General features: G+C 37.0%; 1 protein-coding gene across 1 annotated transcript in view; it reads right to left on the bottom strand.

The window, feature by feature from the left end:
• ACTR3 (actin related protein 3) overlaps nt 1–17,011 on the bottom strand; it is a 31,676-nt gene that overhangs the window by 6,966 nt on the left and 7,699 nt on the right. Inside the window, exons 2-6 of the mRNA XM_068407473.1 lie at nt 8,243–8,298; nt 3,897–4,021; nt 3,243–3,353; nt 1,620–1,715; nt 959–1,066 (exon numbers count right to left, since the gene is read on the bottom strand). Coding sequence (XP_068263574.1) covers nt 959–1,066; nt 1,620–1,715; nt 3,243–3,353; nt 3,897–4,021; nt 8,243–8,298 — 496 coding nt within the window. The remainder of the gene's footprint in view (nt 1–958; nt 1,067–1,619; nt 1,716–3,242; nt 3,354–3,896; nt 4,022–8,242; nt 8,299–17,011) is intronic.

Raw genomic sequence — 17,011 nt, forward strand, 5'->3', positions numbered from 1 at the left:
TTTCCTACGTCTTATTAAAAATACGCCATCTTGGATGAAGAGTCTGAACAAAGATTTAGCCACTATATTCCACCAAGATTAGTAAGAAATTGCTACATCACAGCATACGTTTGATCACTACCAATGCTACTATATGGTATAACAAATAATTCTAAAAAATTGAGGTTACTGTGGCATGATAAAGCTTTGTATAGATTTTAATCTTAAAAAATTGCAATCTAACTTCATTTTGAAAAGAAAAATGCATCTGGTGCCTAGACACACATTTAACTTCCAAAGGAAAGATGGGCAGAGAGACATATTACCAGCCACGTGAAATAAAGTGCACTATTAAATGCTCCAATTATAAAATTTCAAATATGTAGCTTTGTAAAAGGAAATACATACCTACAGCAAAACCAATAATTTGACAGTTAAGAAACTGCAGCTGTAAATATTATTTAATAAAACATCATATGATCATACTAATTTTTGCTTTTAGCAACTTGATATATTTGAACAGATATTCAACATTAATTAACCTTAGGGCTTTTTTTTTTTTCAGTCAGGTAGGAACTTTTTTTTTTTTTTGCTTATATCACTGATGCATGATAGCATACTACTAAATATTGGTCAACAGACAGAGAAAAACTGCAAACAATACTATATCTGCCCTCAAATATTTTGTATTTTTTCTATTTTATATATGAATTGACTGAATGAAACAAAAAAGTTTCCCAACTTTTTGGATGGACTATCGTAAAGAGCATATTCATTCTTACCAGCAAATCAAACTGAAAATATGATAAGCAATACAACTTCATTCACCACTTAGCACGGCCTTGGCAAATCACCTTTTAAGGTAAGTCATTGAAAGAAAATATGACCTGAGAAACTAGGATGCAGAGAAGTTCTTCCAGAGTTTCTGCACAAAGTGTTCTCTGGTTAAACTGTTTCTATAGTTTTGATGTATACTTACAACAGGAATAACATGAGTGACACCATCACCACTGTCTATAACTGTGCCAGTCAGTGTTCGTTCTCCTACTTGTCTTGACGTCCAAGATGCAGCTAAGGCAAGGACAGCCTTGTAAAAGAACACACACAAAACCCAAATCTTCATAAAAGCACTGTATTTGCAGATTCCACCTTCCACTACCCCTCCCAACAATACCCAGGCTGACACCTTCATGGTAATATACAGCATGGAAACTGATTTAGTAATATTATACATGTCTATACAACAGCTTATGGAAGAGATGCATAAATGTAGTTTTTGACCCTTAATGCTTTTTTAGCCATGTTCAAACATCTTTTTTGCTACTTCATATTGAGAAGGATTCAGTTCTTGGCCTAATACCATTATTACGATGTGGTGCGTTAGTTTATTATTTATTTATTTATGATGCAACAGACATTATACTCTGCTGCTTAGAGGCCGCCTTCTATACCGGTAACAGAGGAACAGTATGTAGCTAACAGACCACAGAATCAACACATATCAAACATCTAGTGGTGAAACTGCTAACCAAAAGTACATAAAAGTATTCCAAACACCACTCATACAGTTTTCAGAGTGAAATTAGTTTTAGCTCAAGGAGAAATACTGTAGCTCTAACTGTCAACAGCACTGCCCTTACCTGAACAGCAATATATAGCCCTGGAACATTGAAAGACTCAAACATGATTTCAGCAGTATATTCTCTATTTTCTGGAGTATTTAATGGAGGCTCAGTCTGCAAGACAAAAAAAACCAAAAAAGTTTTACTTACATTCAAATCACACACTTGACAAAGTCACCAAATCCTACATTTTGAAAGATAAGTCATTCAACAACAATAGCATGTAAAAATAGTAATGTGCAAAGGGTGCTTTTAAAGGCAAATGGTGCAATTAAGAAAACCTAGAAACTCCTCTGGCAATAACAGAATTTAGGCAAACTGCACTGCAAAAACATGATGATTTGAGTGAAAACAGAAAAACAGAAGTGCAATAAAACCATTATAGTAATTACTGCTTAAGAATTTACATTGATGGCCCCCTTTGTGGGTTGGTTGGCTCATTGCAACTTTTGATTTCACCGAAAGAAACAAGGACTATCAACCCAAAAATGTCAAAGGATGCAGTTTAGCACATTGAAAGAATGACAATTATTTTTAGAATTCTCACTGATTCATTAAAGAAAAAAGCTGGTTTTCTTCAGAAAGCAATCACTATAAAACAAGTTGATATGATCAGCTGTCGAAATGTACTCAACTGAGAGAATCTAGCAACAACATATGCTACAATTTTCCTTAATATACCAAACATACTTAAGTCTCTCCTCTGAAAGAGTATTTTGGATAGTGCTACAGAGTATTTTAGGGGAAAAAAAAAAAAAAAAAAAAATCACTCTTCCATTGCATCAACTATGTAATAGGACAGTAAAGAGAGGAGGGAGCCAGACTCTTCAAAGGTGATGAGGACAAGAGGCCATGGAGACAAGCTGCAACACAGGAAATCCTAAGTAGGTATTAGGAGGAAAAAAAGCTAATGTGAGCATAGTCAGATACTGGAAAAGGAGCCCAGAGCTGTTATGTCATCTTGATCCTTGGAGATACTCAAAGCTTGGTGGACACAGTTTTGAGCAACTGGATCTAATTAGACCTGCTTCAAGAAGACAGTTACATTAGATGTTCTGTAACAAGTATGGCCAACATCTCTAATTCCAAACTTGCTCTAGAAACATAACACTAAAACAAACGGCCTATGTCAGTGGCCTTAAATAAAATACTAAGGAATGGCAGATGCTTTGAACAACACTGACCTTAATTTAGATCTAATCTACCCAAATATGACAACCAACCCTTCTGATTTCACAAAAAAAAAGATTTCACTGTCTAGACACACCATCCAGGTGGCAGCATTGTAAAAACAAAATAATTGCAATAATGTCAAGTCAAAACACAGAGGTACTTTTTTGCTTCAAAAATGTAAACATGATCATTGAATTCAGTGGATAAGTAACAGAAAAAAAGGGATGGAGCAGATGCAATTTGGAGGGAAATGAGAAAAGAAAAAAGTTTGCAGTTCAGACACTCTGACACCTTTAGAAGATTAAAGAACCTGGATGTGATAAGCCAGGTCAGGAAAGTTTCAGGTAATTTATATTTACATTAGTTTTCAAGATAAGCATATTCATATTTAAGAATTATTACATAAATCTGCACAAACCTTCTTACTAGTCATATGCAATTTCATAAGTAGGACATAATTTTACCTACCAAAAGAAAATAATGATCCTCGGGTTCTGCCCTTAGATACTTAAAGATTACTTGCTCCATAAACCTCTCCATCAAGTCCCAGTCTTCAACTATACCATGGCGGATGGGCCACTGTTGCACAAGAAAAATCAAAATACAATTGGAAACAAAAAAAAAAAAAAAAAAAAAATCAATGTTTTCAACTGCAGTAAAATCATATGATCTACATATGCGAGGAATCTTGCATTAGGTTTTCCCTGTCTCGATCTGACACCTATTTGAAATTCCGATTCCAGCTATGAATAGCAGAGACAATGCATTGCACTTTTCTCAGTACAACAGAATGGTGGCACTAGGAGGAACCAAAGGTTCCCTCAGCCCAGTAGTTGCTGATAGAAGGTGCCAAGCAGCATAAAAAATGTGATATTCCCGCTTAACGCTCTCCCAGCCTCCCTTCACTTCAAAAGAAATATATATCCACATACTTTTTTGCAAATTCCCACAGGTTCCTGAAGGTCAACAAAGCTAATACCAAACCTTATTTTCCATTAAAATAGAATTAATAAGAAAATAAGATTAAAGTCAACCAAAAAGCATTCTTAAGCAGCTGTTTACTGTTTAGCTGATGCTTTTTAAAGAGGATTGGAAAATTATTTAAAACGTTTCTTTTAATACCTTGGTTGCATAAGTTGGTTTTTCTATTGCTTCATCCCCGATAAAGAAGTCTAAATCATCAACACCTTTCAAAACCCTCCTTTGTGCTTGATCGACCACTTTTGCTGATTCTTTGATAGCAATACCTTTAACAGAGAACACAAACAGCATTGTAGATTATATATCCTGCACAAACAGAAAGAAAGAAAAAAAAAAAACAACCAACCCAATATTCAAAAATAGGAACACACTGTAATTACATTCATCCTTTGTTTCAGACATAAGCATAGAAAAGGTAAATAAAACACAGATAATTTGAACTCCAATCATAGGTAAACACAATTAGGATTCATAAAGTAACACAATACAGACCTAAATACAGATTTAATTGTTAGACACTCAACATGCAATCAGGGAAATAAAATATAAAAAGAATCACTAAGATAGGGTATCCCTACAGATCTCATCTTACTCAACAAGTGTGCTAATTTTCTGCACGCTCAGATAATAATTAAAAAAAAGAATGCAGTCGTAGAAGTTTTATAAAGAGCAAGAAAGAAAACATGTTGCCACTATAAAACGGATGTTTTACTTCACTTGCACCAATTGGATTTCTGGACATATTATGAAAGTGAGATATGACACACACAAGGGACTGAATAGCAACTAAATAAGCAAAACACATACAAAAGACAGCAGGAAGGAAGAAGTAGGAGAATCTGTAAGGCTTACAGAAAAAGAAAATTGGACAGAAATAAAAGCAGTATTTTTAAAAAGACAAATTTGTATGGCCAAATGATGCGCCTTTAGATGCTTTAAAACAGATTTTCACAAAGTCTATGTTTGATTTCTTCCTTTAAATCCTACTCCTATCTTATCATTAAGAACAGGATGGAGAATTTCATTAAAGAAAGACTATAAATCTCTCCTTCACTTCAAGGAATAACTGGCAAAAGTTAAGAGCCTGTATCTTGGTAATTTATTCCTTCCACAGTAATTACTCATCATAAATAAAGAAAAAAGTTTTTATCAGAAAAATACTGGCTAAGGCTAAAAACAGGATCCTGGAAAGATGGATCGGCGATTAGATATGACAGGAACACAGATGTTCCCTCCCTCATCTTTTGGATCAGCCCCCTGGCTAACAGGGTTGCAGCACCAGCAATACCTGCTGTATTTTTTCCAAGTCTTACTAATTGCTCTTAAACACAATCCTTACACAAATGAGAAAATTCATATATATAAGCAGCATTCACATCCGCCTCAGATATTCAAAGGTCGTGATCCAACAGCTCTTTCAAAGGCCGAATTATTTTGCTAATTCTCACCTTCAGTTAGAAGTTCTGTTTGCTCATAACTAAGATTAAAAAATAAAAGTTATCAAAACAGCTACAGGATTTGGAAATCCATAGCATGCTAGGGTAAAGCACCGTTAGTTCACTGATGCTCCCCATCCTTCTCTCTTCTCATGAAGAGCAACAAAAGCAGAGCTGCGCAGCCAAAGTTAAGTGTTGTGAAAGACTGAACAGGATAAAACAGCAGACATTATTTTGAGCTCTTCAGGAAGAAAACTGAATCATACTGTAACTTCTGTAGCAGCTTAGAGGAGAGCAGAGAGGAAGCAAAAGGCTGGAGGAAGCTGAAAAGCATGGGCGGGTAGATAGGAAGTAGAAGCTAAAACCGTGGGGAAGGAGATGTTGCAAGGCCAGTGTTTGCTGCAAGTGAAAAGAAGAACCTTGCCAAATATTTTTCAGGTCATCATTAGAGCTCACACATTTTGGGAAATTTTTCTGTCCAGATGTGCGTTATCTTCAAGAAGTTTCAAGTAGAATACCATCGCTTGCCACAGGATTATAGAAACTTTCAAGTCAAAGTGATTTCACCCTGTTACAAGCCTAAAACAAGACAGGAGCTCTCAATATTTTGCCGACATCAAGGCTAGCCTGCTCAGTCCTGCTTTTGAAAGTCAAAAATGAGAAGGAAACAACCTGCACCAAGAATCACATCCTGAAAATACAAACAGGAAAACAAATCTTGCCGAAGCCTAGCCTGAGCTACACTACTGTCGTGTCTGAGGATGGGCAGCACTCCAGTGGTATCGCAGAGCATTTGCCTTCGGTTTGCTTGGCACAAGAATTGAGAGCTTTTAGAAAAAAAAAGAGGACATACTTGCATCAAATCAATTTTTGTGCTTAACCACTACTCAAGCCATTCTTTTTCTTTTAAAGGTAAATAAAAGGCCATCTAACATGTAAACTATCATAGATAAACTGAAATAGATGACACATCAAGAGAACTACTGGGTAATGGAAAGAAGTTGACTCCTATTTTAACATACAGCAGGAAAAAAGGATTAAGTGAATAAAAATCAAGCAAAATTAATGGTTTGCTAAGATCTAAAAAGCAACCAGGGAAGAAAGCAGTGAACCTAAGTGTCTTCAAAAAATTGACTCAACATATTCTCATCTACTTTACTTTTCAAGCAAGCATTTTTCATCTTTACAGAAGCATATTCAGAATTAAATCAAGAACACAAGTGAGGAGTGGGAGATAAAAATTTGTTAAGAGCAGGAGTGAATAAGATAAGCAGCAAGTGAACAAGACAGAAGGAATGCTGCTCGAACGTGTTGAACAGCAAACATTGTTTTAGAGAACCAAACTGATAACATGCAACCACCATTGCTGGAAGTCAAAGGAGAAACCAAACCACTTTTTCTCTGTGAATAATATTAAAGAAATTAAAGACACCAAAGTGCTTTGAAAAGATCCACAGTTTTTTGTAACATTTTACTTTGAAACTAGGTACTGGTATACTCTATTTTTGTTTCTCTAATGTGAATTACACCAGTGCTATTTTTTTTTCATTTGAGGCAGAGGATTAATCCAAACTCGTGCAGTTAGTGTAATTATCTAACTTGGGTTACAGTACAAATGAGAAAAATGCCTTTTTCATTAAGAAAATTGCAGTCAAGGACTATTTCAGCTGTAGGAGCACTGAGACTAGAGCACTTTTTTTTTTTTTTAAATATACCACACTATGTCAAAAAGCTGTCAAAAAACCTCACTTCCTCCCTTTCTCTTCTACTGTAATAGCATCCCTGTTGTATAAATTTCTCTGCTTAATGATCTGACAGGTCATTTCATTAAAGTGTCATGACATCTCTTCTCCTTTTTTGGAAGAAAGTGATTTTAAAATTAAATAAACCAAATCTGAAGATACAGAAAAAGTATGTAAACTCTATTTATCTGAAATTAAATAAAATAACCATTTGCCTATTTTTAATTTAAAGACTGCTATGAAGCTTAAAGAGCAACGGAAGGTTTTTTCCAATGGTTCATTAACTTTTTTTTTAATCTAATGTTAAAACTAGATTTTGTGTGGAAAAACAAGACTGTAGAGTGTATTTTATATGCCACTGAGGTAAACCAAATGAAATTCAACTGGAAAACCAAACAGATGAAGAACTACGTATAAAAGAGATTGAAAGGATTCTCTCACTTGTATGAAAACAGGAGAATGCATTAAGCGAATTAACCTTACCCTTCTGTGAAGGTTGCTTTTTGAAGCATATTTTCTAGAAAAATTAACATAGAGCCTGAACTATCAGGTCCTATTTTACAGCAACTGTGCTTAAGTATTATTAGTTCTAACTCTTTTCCTGTTGCACTGACGAGGAAAACTGGGTGTACTAATTATTCCTGTTCGCCAGGATGTAATACGTGATTACTTTGGCACAGACAAACAACAACAAAACGCCAAGTGCTGTAGGTCAAAAGGTGAAGCATTTCTAAAGGAAGCTGATTGAGTTCCACTCTCTAGAGTAGAGCCTTGTCACTTCCAATGGGAGAAACAGTTCAGAAGACAGGGAGCGAATAAGCAATTTTACATATTAAAAAAATAAATTAAATATTTTCTTGTTCTATTTCCAACACATAGTAAATTAAGTAACCTAGCTGTAATACTGAAAAATACCTGGGACGTATAACATTTTAAACCCTAAAGATATTAAAATATCAGATTTGTAACTAGAAAAACAATTTTAAATCAACAAAACTTTAACCTGAGATGTCCCCAATAAGGGAAAAACCTTCTAAAAAGTAAGTATAGACACACTATTGTATTTCAATACAGTTTCAATTTGCAAGATACTAACCTCAAATACTAGTCTACCATTTTAATGAATGTATCTTTCTAAACTGAACATCCATAACAGAACACAGTCACACTATCACTCTGTATCATCACTCCGAGGTCTTTTTAAGTCACTCGTTTTCAACTGTTTGGGTTTGTTTTGTTTTTTTCCACAGCATGTTATAGAAACTCTAAGTGTAACTTCAGCATTCACGCACAAGTAACAAATACTTACATGAAGGAATAATGAACTGGGGTTCAGTATTACCAGCATATCCGAGCTTTGTATACCTATTGAGGCAAAAAGGTTGGGTTATAATATTTAATACCACAGATACTAAAGAGATCTCCCTTTTCTAATGGCCATGCCTCTCCTTCCCATGTCAAAGAGACCCACTGACTTTCCTTTAAAGAAAACAAAAAACCCAAAAAAACCCCAAAGAACTTACCTTTTTTTTAAAAAAGGTAAAACAATGCTCCCTACCACAAATCAAGCATCATTACCAACTTTACTCTATAAACTTACTACAGAACACCAAGTATGTAAGTCAATTTATCAATGCTTAGGAGTATAATTTAGAGTCAGAGTAGTTCTTCTCCGCTCAGCAGCTAGCATTTCTACAGAAATATTTTCATATTCATATCTTAAGTGGTAGAAGTGTTTTTGTAACTGCTAAATATAGGGGAAAAAACTCCCTTTCCCATGGACTGCCAAGCTGGGCGTGTGGCAGCGCTGGCCATCAGTACTTCACAGGCATTTCCCAGGATGTACTATCGTAGGTGGCAAGTACTGACAGCAGATAATGACAGCAGTAGCAAAAGAATTTCCATTTCACAAATGGAAAATAGTCTTCAAAATGTGTTTAGTAAAACTAAGGAAAGCAAGAGGAAAAGAACTACACTCCTTCGCCCACCCAATTTCCAGAATGTGCTATGGATATATACATCATTTTCATTGTCATGATGTAAGAAAACTGAAGAAATTACCAATGCATTAATGAAAAATAACTACAAAACTCACAGTAAAACTATCCAGGTGCTCGAAATGTTGTTACAAAAGAGTTAACAGCAGCATAGGCAAATTCTAAAGCGTGCAGACCAAAATGCAGGCTGCATTCAAGAGTTACAGCCTATGCACAAGTTCTTAACAAACACAGCCATGACAAAGTTCCCATTTTCATTCTATAGTCAGACAGCTGTAGTAACTTAATTAGCACCATCAGCAAAAGCATGAAACACTGTAGCAGCACCTCTACAATTTTCAGCACTCCAATATAAACCTGGAAGATCTTAGGCAGTATAAGTCAGGGCTAACTTTAACAATCCATACATTTATATCAATACATTATATCAATAACACAGCAAAGAGCCTGGCAACAAATACAGCAAGAGGTTGGTTTTTACAGGCCAGGAGTGCTGCCGCAGGAGGTTTTGCTGTGATGCTACTGATGCAGCGGTTCACAACCTGCTCACGTGTCCGCTAATGCCTACACAATTTCTATTGCTGACAGTAATTGCACACATTAGTGCTGGCCGAAGAGAAATGTATCCTCAAAAGGAAGGTATATTTCTCTCTAAATAACAAAGCGGTTAGCACAGGATCTCATCTAACACCAAAAATGCTTTGCAAAAGGAGTATTTTTAAAGCTGCAAACCTGATCTTGTCTGTAACACACTGTAACAGTTGGGAGTAACCACGCAAAAAAACTTGACTTCATATTGATCAACAGGAATGTTTACTGAAAAAGAAAACTTCCCAGGCAAAATAAATAATGGAAAAAATAAACTAAATACCAGAAAGAAATTCACACCTCGAAGAGATCAGCACTATACACTGTATGTGCCTGAACTCAGGACATGCAACTCAGATTTTGCAGACTCAAATTACAAGTTTTTTAAGTTTTCTTCTTAAATATCTAGTTCCTAAAAGAAATCTCAAGAATTCCACAATTCAACGCTTCTATAACCTGTCATGCAGAATAGAACTGTTCAGTGTATCTAAATTAAGAGGCTTTTAGTTCCACAAGAAAATTATTATAAAACCAGCAAATATTGACTCACTCCCTCTACCTTCCCCTGCAAATCAGGAATTGTGGTACGTAGATTTTAAAGCTAAATCTACACAGGAACTTTGGAGCCTGAGAGCTACATAAACGTACAACTAGATCAGAAGTGCCTTAACAAGCAAAAAAGTTAAAACCGTTTGATTATTAAACTCAGTATTTCAAAGAAGACAAAAGCTGAACTGTTGCAGGTAACAGGCTGCTTGTGGTGTGGGAGACTGCCCAGCACACACACAGTCAGCAGACTGAAAGAAAAACAGTCAAATGAAAGACTTATTTTACATAAAAAGACCGTATTCAGACATAAAATCAGCATATCTAAAAATACTATGGCCTACTCAGCAAGAAGACTCCTGACTCATGAAAAAAAAAGTCCCATTTTTAGGCTTCCAAAAAAGGAAAAAGGAAAAAAACCCATGTGGCTTCTGGTCTCTGCATATTAAAGCATTACAGCAGCAAGTCTCCAAGGTAGTCTCCAACGCAAGGTTTCACATGTCTACTGTACCAAGACCTCCTTGCCACGCTCTCCCTTCAGCATCAGCAATGCCACCACTGCTTGCCCATCTGTGAGGGAAGGGACCCGCTGCTGCCTCCCACGCCTCAGAGCTGCCCCTCCAGCTCCCCGCTCGCCGGGCTGCCAGCCTTCCGCACAGCCTTCCGCAGTGTTCGGACCGTGACGGGTACTGTGGGGCTCTGGACAGTGGCTAGGGCTGCCAGGGACTATGGTAACGCACATAATAAACAGTAAGCTTGATTTTCGTAACTAAACACATATATATAGATATTCTTGAGTTAAAATGGAGTTTAAAAATGTGACAGATGAGACAAAAAAGGTAAGTTAAAAAAATGAATAAAAGTTGATACAAATCTTCAGTTCTCCAAATGCACAATCTAATATCAGTGGGGTTTTTTTAAATTTAACTTTTGCAAAGATGAGGCTTTATTCAGACTGATCAGATCTATTCTACCACAGTCGCCTGAAGTAAATATTTAAATCACATGAAAAAGAGGATACGATACCATAGGCAAGCTAGACTTCACAAGTATACAGTTTCCACAAGCAGTTCATACAGGGCAAAGTCTGCCTGACTAATGTATGATTCACAGGGGAGGGAGGCACACCCTGTCTTCCTCAGAGCAGCAGTCACTGCCACTACTGAAAAAATCCTGATATTAAAGATACCATAAGGCACTACCAATACCGGATCACAGTTTTCCAGCAAATCACAGCTTGTCTTGCTTGCTACACAGCACTGAAGAGTGGCAGGAGGGACTGCCATGGAGACAGGCAGGCACATGTCATTTAATGAGACACAAACTCAGCTTTCCCACATTGAATTTGGGGCACTCAGCAGTAAGACAGCAAGGCACTGTACAGATAAGTATAGAAGTATAAGCAGATTTCTATTAAAATCTGTAACAAAGAACTCATTTACAGAATCCCAAAGGTGAAAACCTGAATTCAACCTTTATCATTCATTTTCCTTTGTTACTCCACGTTCAGCTACCTGAAGTGTTTCTGTAGGCCCATTAGCTCATCTATGTAGAAAAGGAGAAAAACAAACACGGCAAAAAATTTTGTTGGCTAATCATGACCTTCAGATTTACTTTAGAAGATAAGCTACATAGTATCCAAAAGCAGTCCACAAAGTCTCAAGACATATGTATGTGTAGGTATATAGAGAACCATATACATACACACCCACACTAGCTATCAATATACATATATATGGTGCTGATATTCCCCAGTGACTTCCCTCCAACATCTTCTCCAAAAGGCAATGGGGTCTCACACACCATCCTCTGGCCTATGCAGATGTAATGACAGGACAAAATCACAATTTTTTGTAGGGGATATTCATACCACAAATGGGGGGGGTGTAGCAACTAATGAAGGCTCGTTCTAAATTAACTCCACTAATCCACATCTCACCTATCAGTGGAGAAGTATCTCCACAGTCACATCCACCTCAAACTCACACCCTGAAATTGCAAAGTAGCTCTGTACTGATCTGCCCCAGAGATCTCTGGAAGGACAGCCAAAAGGCTCTCCACAATGTTCTCAACTGCACTAATGGGATTTCTTACATGTGCTCTTTCACCTAGAACAGATGTTTCTGAGGCTATGACATGAAAGCAATGTCACTTGAAGGTTACTTACATGTTAGTCACGCAGACAATTTTAAAGCCAGAAGGAAATAGCAGTTAGGGTAAGAACTTCTAACGAGAATGTCATTAACAGAACCTCCATTTGCAAACCACAAACCATGACCATGTGCCTTTGCACAACTTCTTTCCTGTCCACAACAAATGTCATTCTGTATGTATTCTCCCAAGTTATATACCCTAGTTCTAGCACAACTGCAATTTTAACAAAAGGATAAGGAATAGTGGGACAACTGCTTCGTGGGCGATGCATTTGCTTAGCTGCTCTGAGAAGTACAACAGAAATGGGGTAGCCCAACACGAGTTGTATCCTCGCCATTTTCTTTGCTCCTTGCAAAGACAGAATGAGTTAGCCAAGCAAAAGCAGAGAAGAGCACCAGAGGACAAATGTCACCTGATCTTCAACTTCTCTAAAGCAAATCCAGGTTACAGCCTACCCCTTAGCTACTCGTAATGACCTGGATTAAAGGCAATTTCATGCACAGGACACTTTTTTTTTTTTTTAAATGCACACACAAACAGGAGTAAGATGTACCTCCAATTCTGGCTCCACTGGAAAGGTGCAATGCAACTTGAGGAAAAAAAAAAACAACAACAAAAAAAAACCCAAACCAAAACAAAAAAACCCACCACTTTTCAGTGGGGAGGGAGGAGTAACGGGAATGGGAGTAACAAACCTGAAACTCTCTGGAAAGAAAGTCACGACTAGGCTGAAATCAAAATGATCTCCTAGTTTACCTTCAAGGTGCATAAAGTTAGAAAAACAAATTTATATAGTAGGATACTTTTTTTCAGAGGGTTTTTGTTGTTTTTATTTGTCAAATCACTGTCTCTTCATGATGGTTCTGAATTACTGTTCACCTTCCGAGCCACAGCAATCCTTCTGTGCAAGCTCTCACTCAAAATGCACCACATTCATCGTCTTGTATCTTACCTTGCAGATACAACGGGCTTCCCAAGAACAGTAACTGGTACAGTACATGCATTAGCTCACGTGCCTAAGTAAGTCCTAAAGCTCTGCTTTTGTGTATACAGGAGGCAGGGCTGCACAGCCTGCGCACCAAGCCCAGCAAGGTTTCTCAAACTAAACACACCTCTGCAAAGTCTTATGTAGAACCTGCTCCAAGCAAGTCTAACAGTCAGTGATGGGATAAGGCTTCACACAAAGTTAAACTGCATTTATACTTAGAAGTAAGCTGGCCTTTTTGCAAGAGCTAAATACATGAAACACTTGCTCAGATGGCAGGAGATCGGTACTCCACATCCTCTTCCATCCAAACGGGTTCAGAGCCAATATCTCCCATTTCCCATAAGTGCCTCTTGCCATTTGCTTACAGACTCTCCTGAGGCAAGAGTACTTTGCATTTCTTTCCTGAAACCACATGGAAAAGACTCCAAGAAATAAGGGCCAAAGACAGGAAGCAACATGATTGCCCAGTAACCAGTACTTGTGTGTATGGTTAGAGTTTCAATCCCTGCTCCAAAGACTGCTTAATTATTTTATTCTATGACTATACGGGCGTGGATATGGATACCTTAGAGACATGCCACCTATTGCTTCCTGAAAGAAATTCTGGATTTTGCAAGTGAACTATGCCAATGGGAGTCAAAAATTATCACCACACATTAACAGCTGCACACAAGAGCATATTGGCCATTTAAAATAAAAAAAAAAAAAAAAAACAGATGGGTAGTTTAAAAGAAGTAGTCCCTGCTAATTTATGAATGCGATACAGATACCGGAGTCCAGGTGTTTCAAGCCAGGGAATCATTCGATTTAACTCTTTTCCTACAGTTTGAAGTCGGATGCCCAAGACCTAGAAGTTTTAAAAGCAGCCTGGCATTTCTTGTTGCCCTGCTTCGACAATCGCCACTCACACGCCACTTCTCCAAATCCCGTGCGGAGCAGCCAAAGGCACCGACCTGGATTTCACTCCATGGCACTAAATCTCCTTCGTGGGTCTCACTCAAAGAATGTAACTTAATGCAGGCAAAGAAAAAGGCTGCATGGGGCCATTTCTTCGGATCAACCAAGAGCAAAGAAACTTCAAACATAGGCCTCGACTATGTGAAACAAAGAACAGTGAAGAACATTATAAAGTCTGTTGTCTTTGCACATGAATTGCCTTCATTAGCATGGTCTGCAAACCATCTCACCACTTAAATCCAATCTCATAACCTCACTTCTTTCAGGACACCACAGCAAGAAATTCTCCATATATACTACTTGAACATCAGCAAGGACTGTTACAATATTTGTATGTCATTCTGCTTGCTAAAATAAACTTTGTTTATGCAGATCTACTCCAGCATAGCTTGACACTTTGCTGCATAAATAATTTTAGAGAGAAAGAATTAAAATTATTGCACAAGAATATTTCATATTTCAATTTATGAAATTTCAGGTATTATTTATATCTTAAAATTACATTATTATGAATGGCTCGAGATAAAAAGATACAAAAAGAAAGGTTATTTTACGATCTCACAGCTTCATAGTTTCACAGCCAGTCACTGTGTGAAGGCATGCAAGATAGTGCAGATGTGACTTAAATTCACTGACTCATGTAAATTCTTTGCTGCAGGTGTGCATACAACAGCAAAATTCATTGCTGGCTAAGTTACCTTAATTCTAGAAAAATTATAATTAAGTGAGCAGGTTGTAGAAAGCACTACAGAAATGCTCAAAGTGGGGAGATTCAAAGAAAGACACACATATGTACTAATGTATTCAAAAGAGCAAAAATTCCAAGATTTTAAACAGAATGGAAAGGGATTCTGCTCTTCAATCCCCAGCTCCTTACAGAAGGTCTGTACATCAAAGACTTCATCAAAAAGGGCTTAATATCCTTTCCTGTTTTAACTGGATAAATTCTATGTAGACAGAATTTGTAAGACAGATACAGTGTTTTTACTCTCTCATCTTTTGATAACAAAGCTGCTTTAAAATGAAGTGGAAAACTTCTGAAACATGGATGAACCCTTAGCCTTCATACACAGAGCCTTGTGACTGAAAAGCCTGAAAAAGCCTTTATGGTTTTATTTGCTGCTTTTCTTCTGTCATCCTTCTTGTACACCAGATGAGACTGAAAAGCCTAGGGACCATTTACTTTTCAAATCCCCATAAAGAGAAATAATAAGAAAGTGACAGTGAAAGAGGAAAGCCATCCTGCCCCTTTAGAAAAGGTCCCAGTTCTAGCATCAGGTGCAAACTGGTTAAACAGCAGCAGATCAGAAGTCCCTGAAGGAACTGATTATATTAGGAAAATGGGACTTGTATTAATAAATTAGTTTACTCTCTCTTTTCAAATGTCCTTGATAAAACACAAGACAGCAAAAGACTTTGAAATGAGTCACGCCTTTCATAGTTTTATATCTTTAGCTAATACATATATTACCTTTTACACATCACTACTTTGCATTTTTAAATAGCAACTGCTTCTGTCAAGTTTTAAAACACCTGTTGGTCAAAAATGTTTTAAGTAATCAATAGTGAAAGCAAAAGATTTAGCTCTATAAATGGAAAAGTAGACAAGATTAGAAGTGCTCTCAGATGGAGAATCTTATTAAACTGTAGAAGGGATGCATGAAGGGATGGTAAAAAGGAGTATTTCAAAGACATATGGGATCCCTAGACACCAGAGATGTTACAAATCTGGCAGTCTGCAACCTTGGCCTTGGAATTAACTGCATTACTGCCTATCTGAGACTATTTTCTTACAAGGTTTCCCCCGAAAAATATCAGTCCATTGGAACAAGAACTTTCACCTTGACAACAAATACTTCTTTGCCACATACTTCAACTGTCACAGTAAAACAAACCATAAGCACATTGAAATGGTGTGCAATTTAAAAAGTGAGCTCAAAAGCAGCTTGAAAGAGGAATGCTCCTAACAAACATTTATTTCATAAACAGGAAAAAACACACCTCTAAAAAACGTTAACTTACCTTTAAAAGTTATCTGTATTTTTGTCTAGAATATTTATCCAGCACTGCTTTTTATCACCAGCTACATCTACAACTCAAGGCACAGACATGACTGTAATGCTTGCTCGTAAAATCTAGCTAAAATGGGTACCGAATACCGCAAAGTCATGGCCACAAATAGCCAGACCAGAACCCTCCAGGTACATGACTAAGAGGAACACGGAGGCAAAAGAGCCTGTGCTACACAGCATTCAGAATAAATTCACATGCGCTGTAATGAAGTCTCCAGTTGACAGTTTTTACACCAGTCTGGAGAACAGAGGAAGCGACCACATTGTGTAGTTTCTAATTTTAATAACATTTGGATGGAGTAGAAGAGAAGTAACTTTCAAATTTGCTCTGTGTTCACTTGCATCAAAACTTTTTTAAAAAACAAAACAAAACAGCATTGATAACTTGTCTCTGGAAAAGTTCTCTTCTCCTAAAAGTAAACAGGAAGATAAGATGCATTTATTACCAAAAGACTGTAGTTTATGACTGAGTCATGAAAAGTGTACTTGAAAAGCAGACCGTGTTTAAGACTAACAAAATCCAAGTTCAGCCATTCTGATACTACCATAGAAATTTGTCATCCCAGTCAATTTTATTTATATTTGTACAATCCATTTCAAATATTTAATGCTGACATGTACTTTAACACAGAAGATAAAGTTAGCTTTCCTTTGACTACATTTTCCTCAAAGTAAGAAGAGCTAATGGCTTTGGATATTATCTTTGTATAATGAAAGTAGTTTGTGTTGGCAAAAGCAGAATGCTCTCTTTTTACTTACTGCTCCCTTTGAGACTT

Source organism: Nyctibius grandis, chromosome 9 (genome assembly GCF_013368605.1).
Source record: "Nyctibius grandis isolate bNycGra1 chromosome 9, bNycGra1.pri, whole genome shotgun sequence".
NCBI classification, from domain to species: domain Eukaryota; kingdom Metazoa; phylum Chordata; class Aves; order Nyctibiiformes; family Nyctibiidae; genus Nyctibius; species Nyctibius grandis.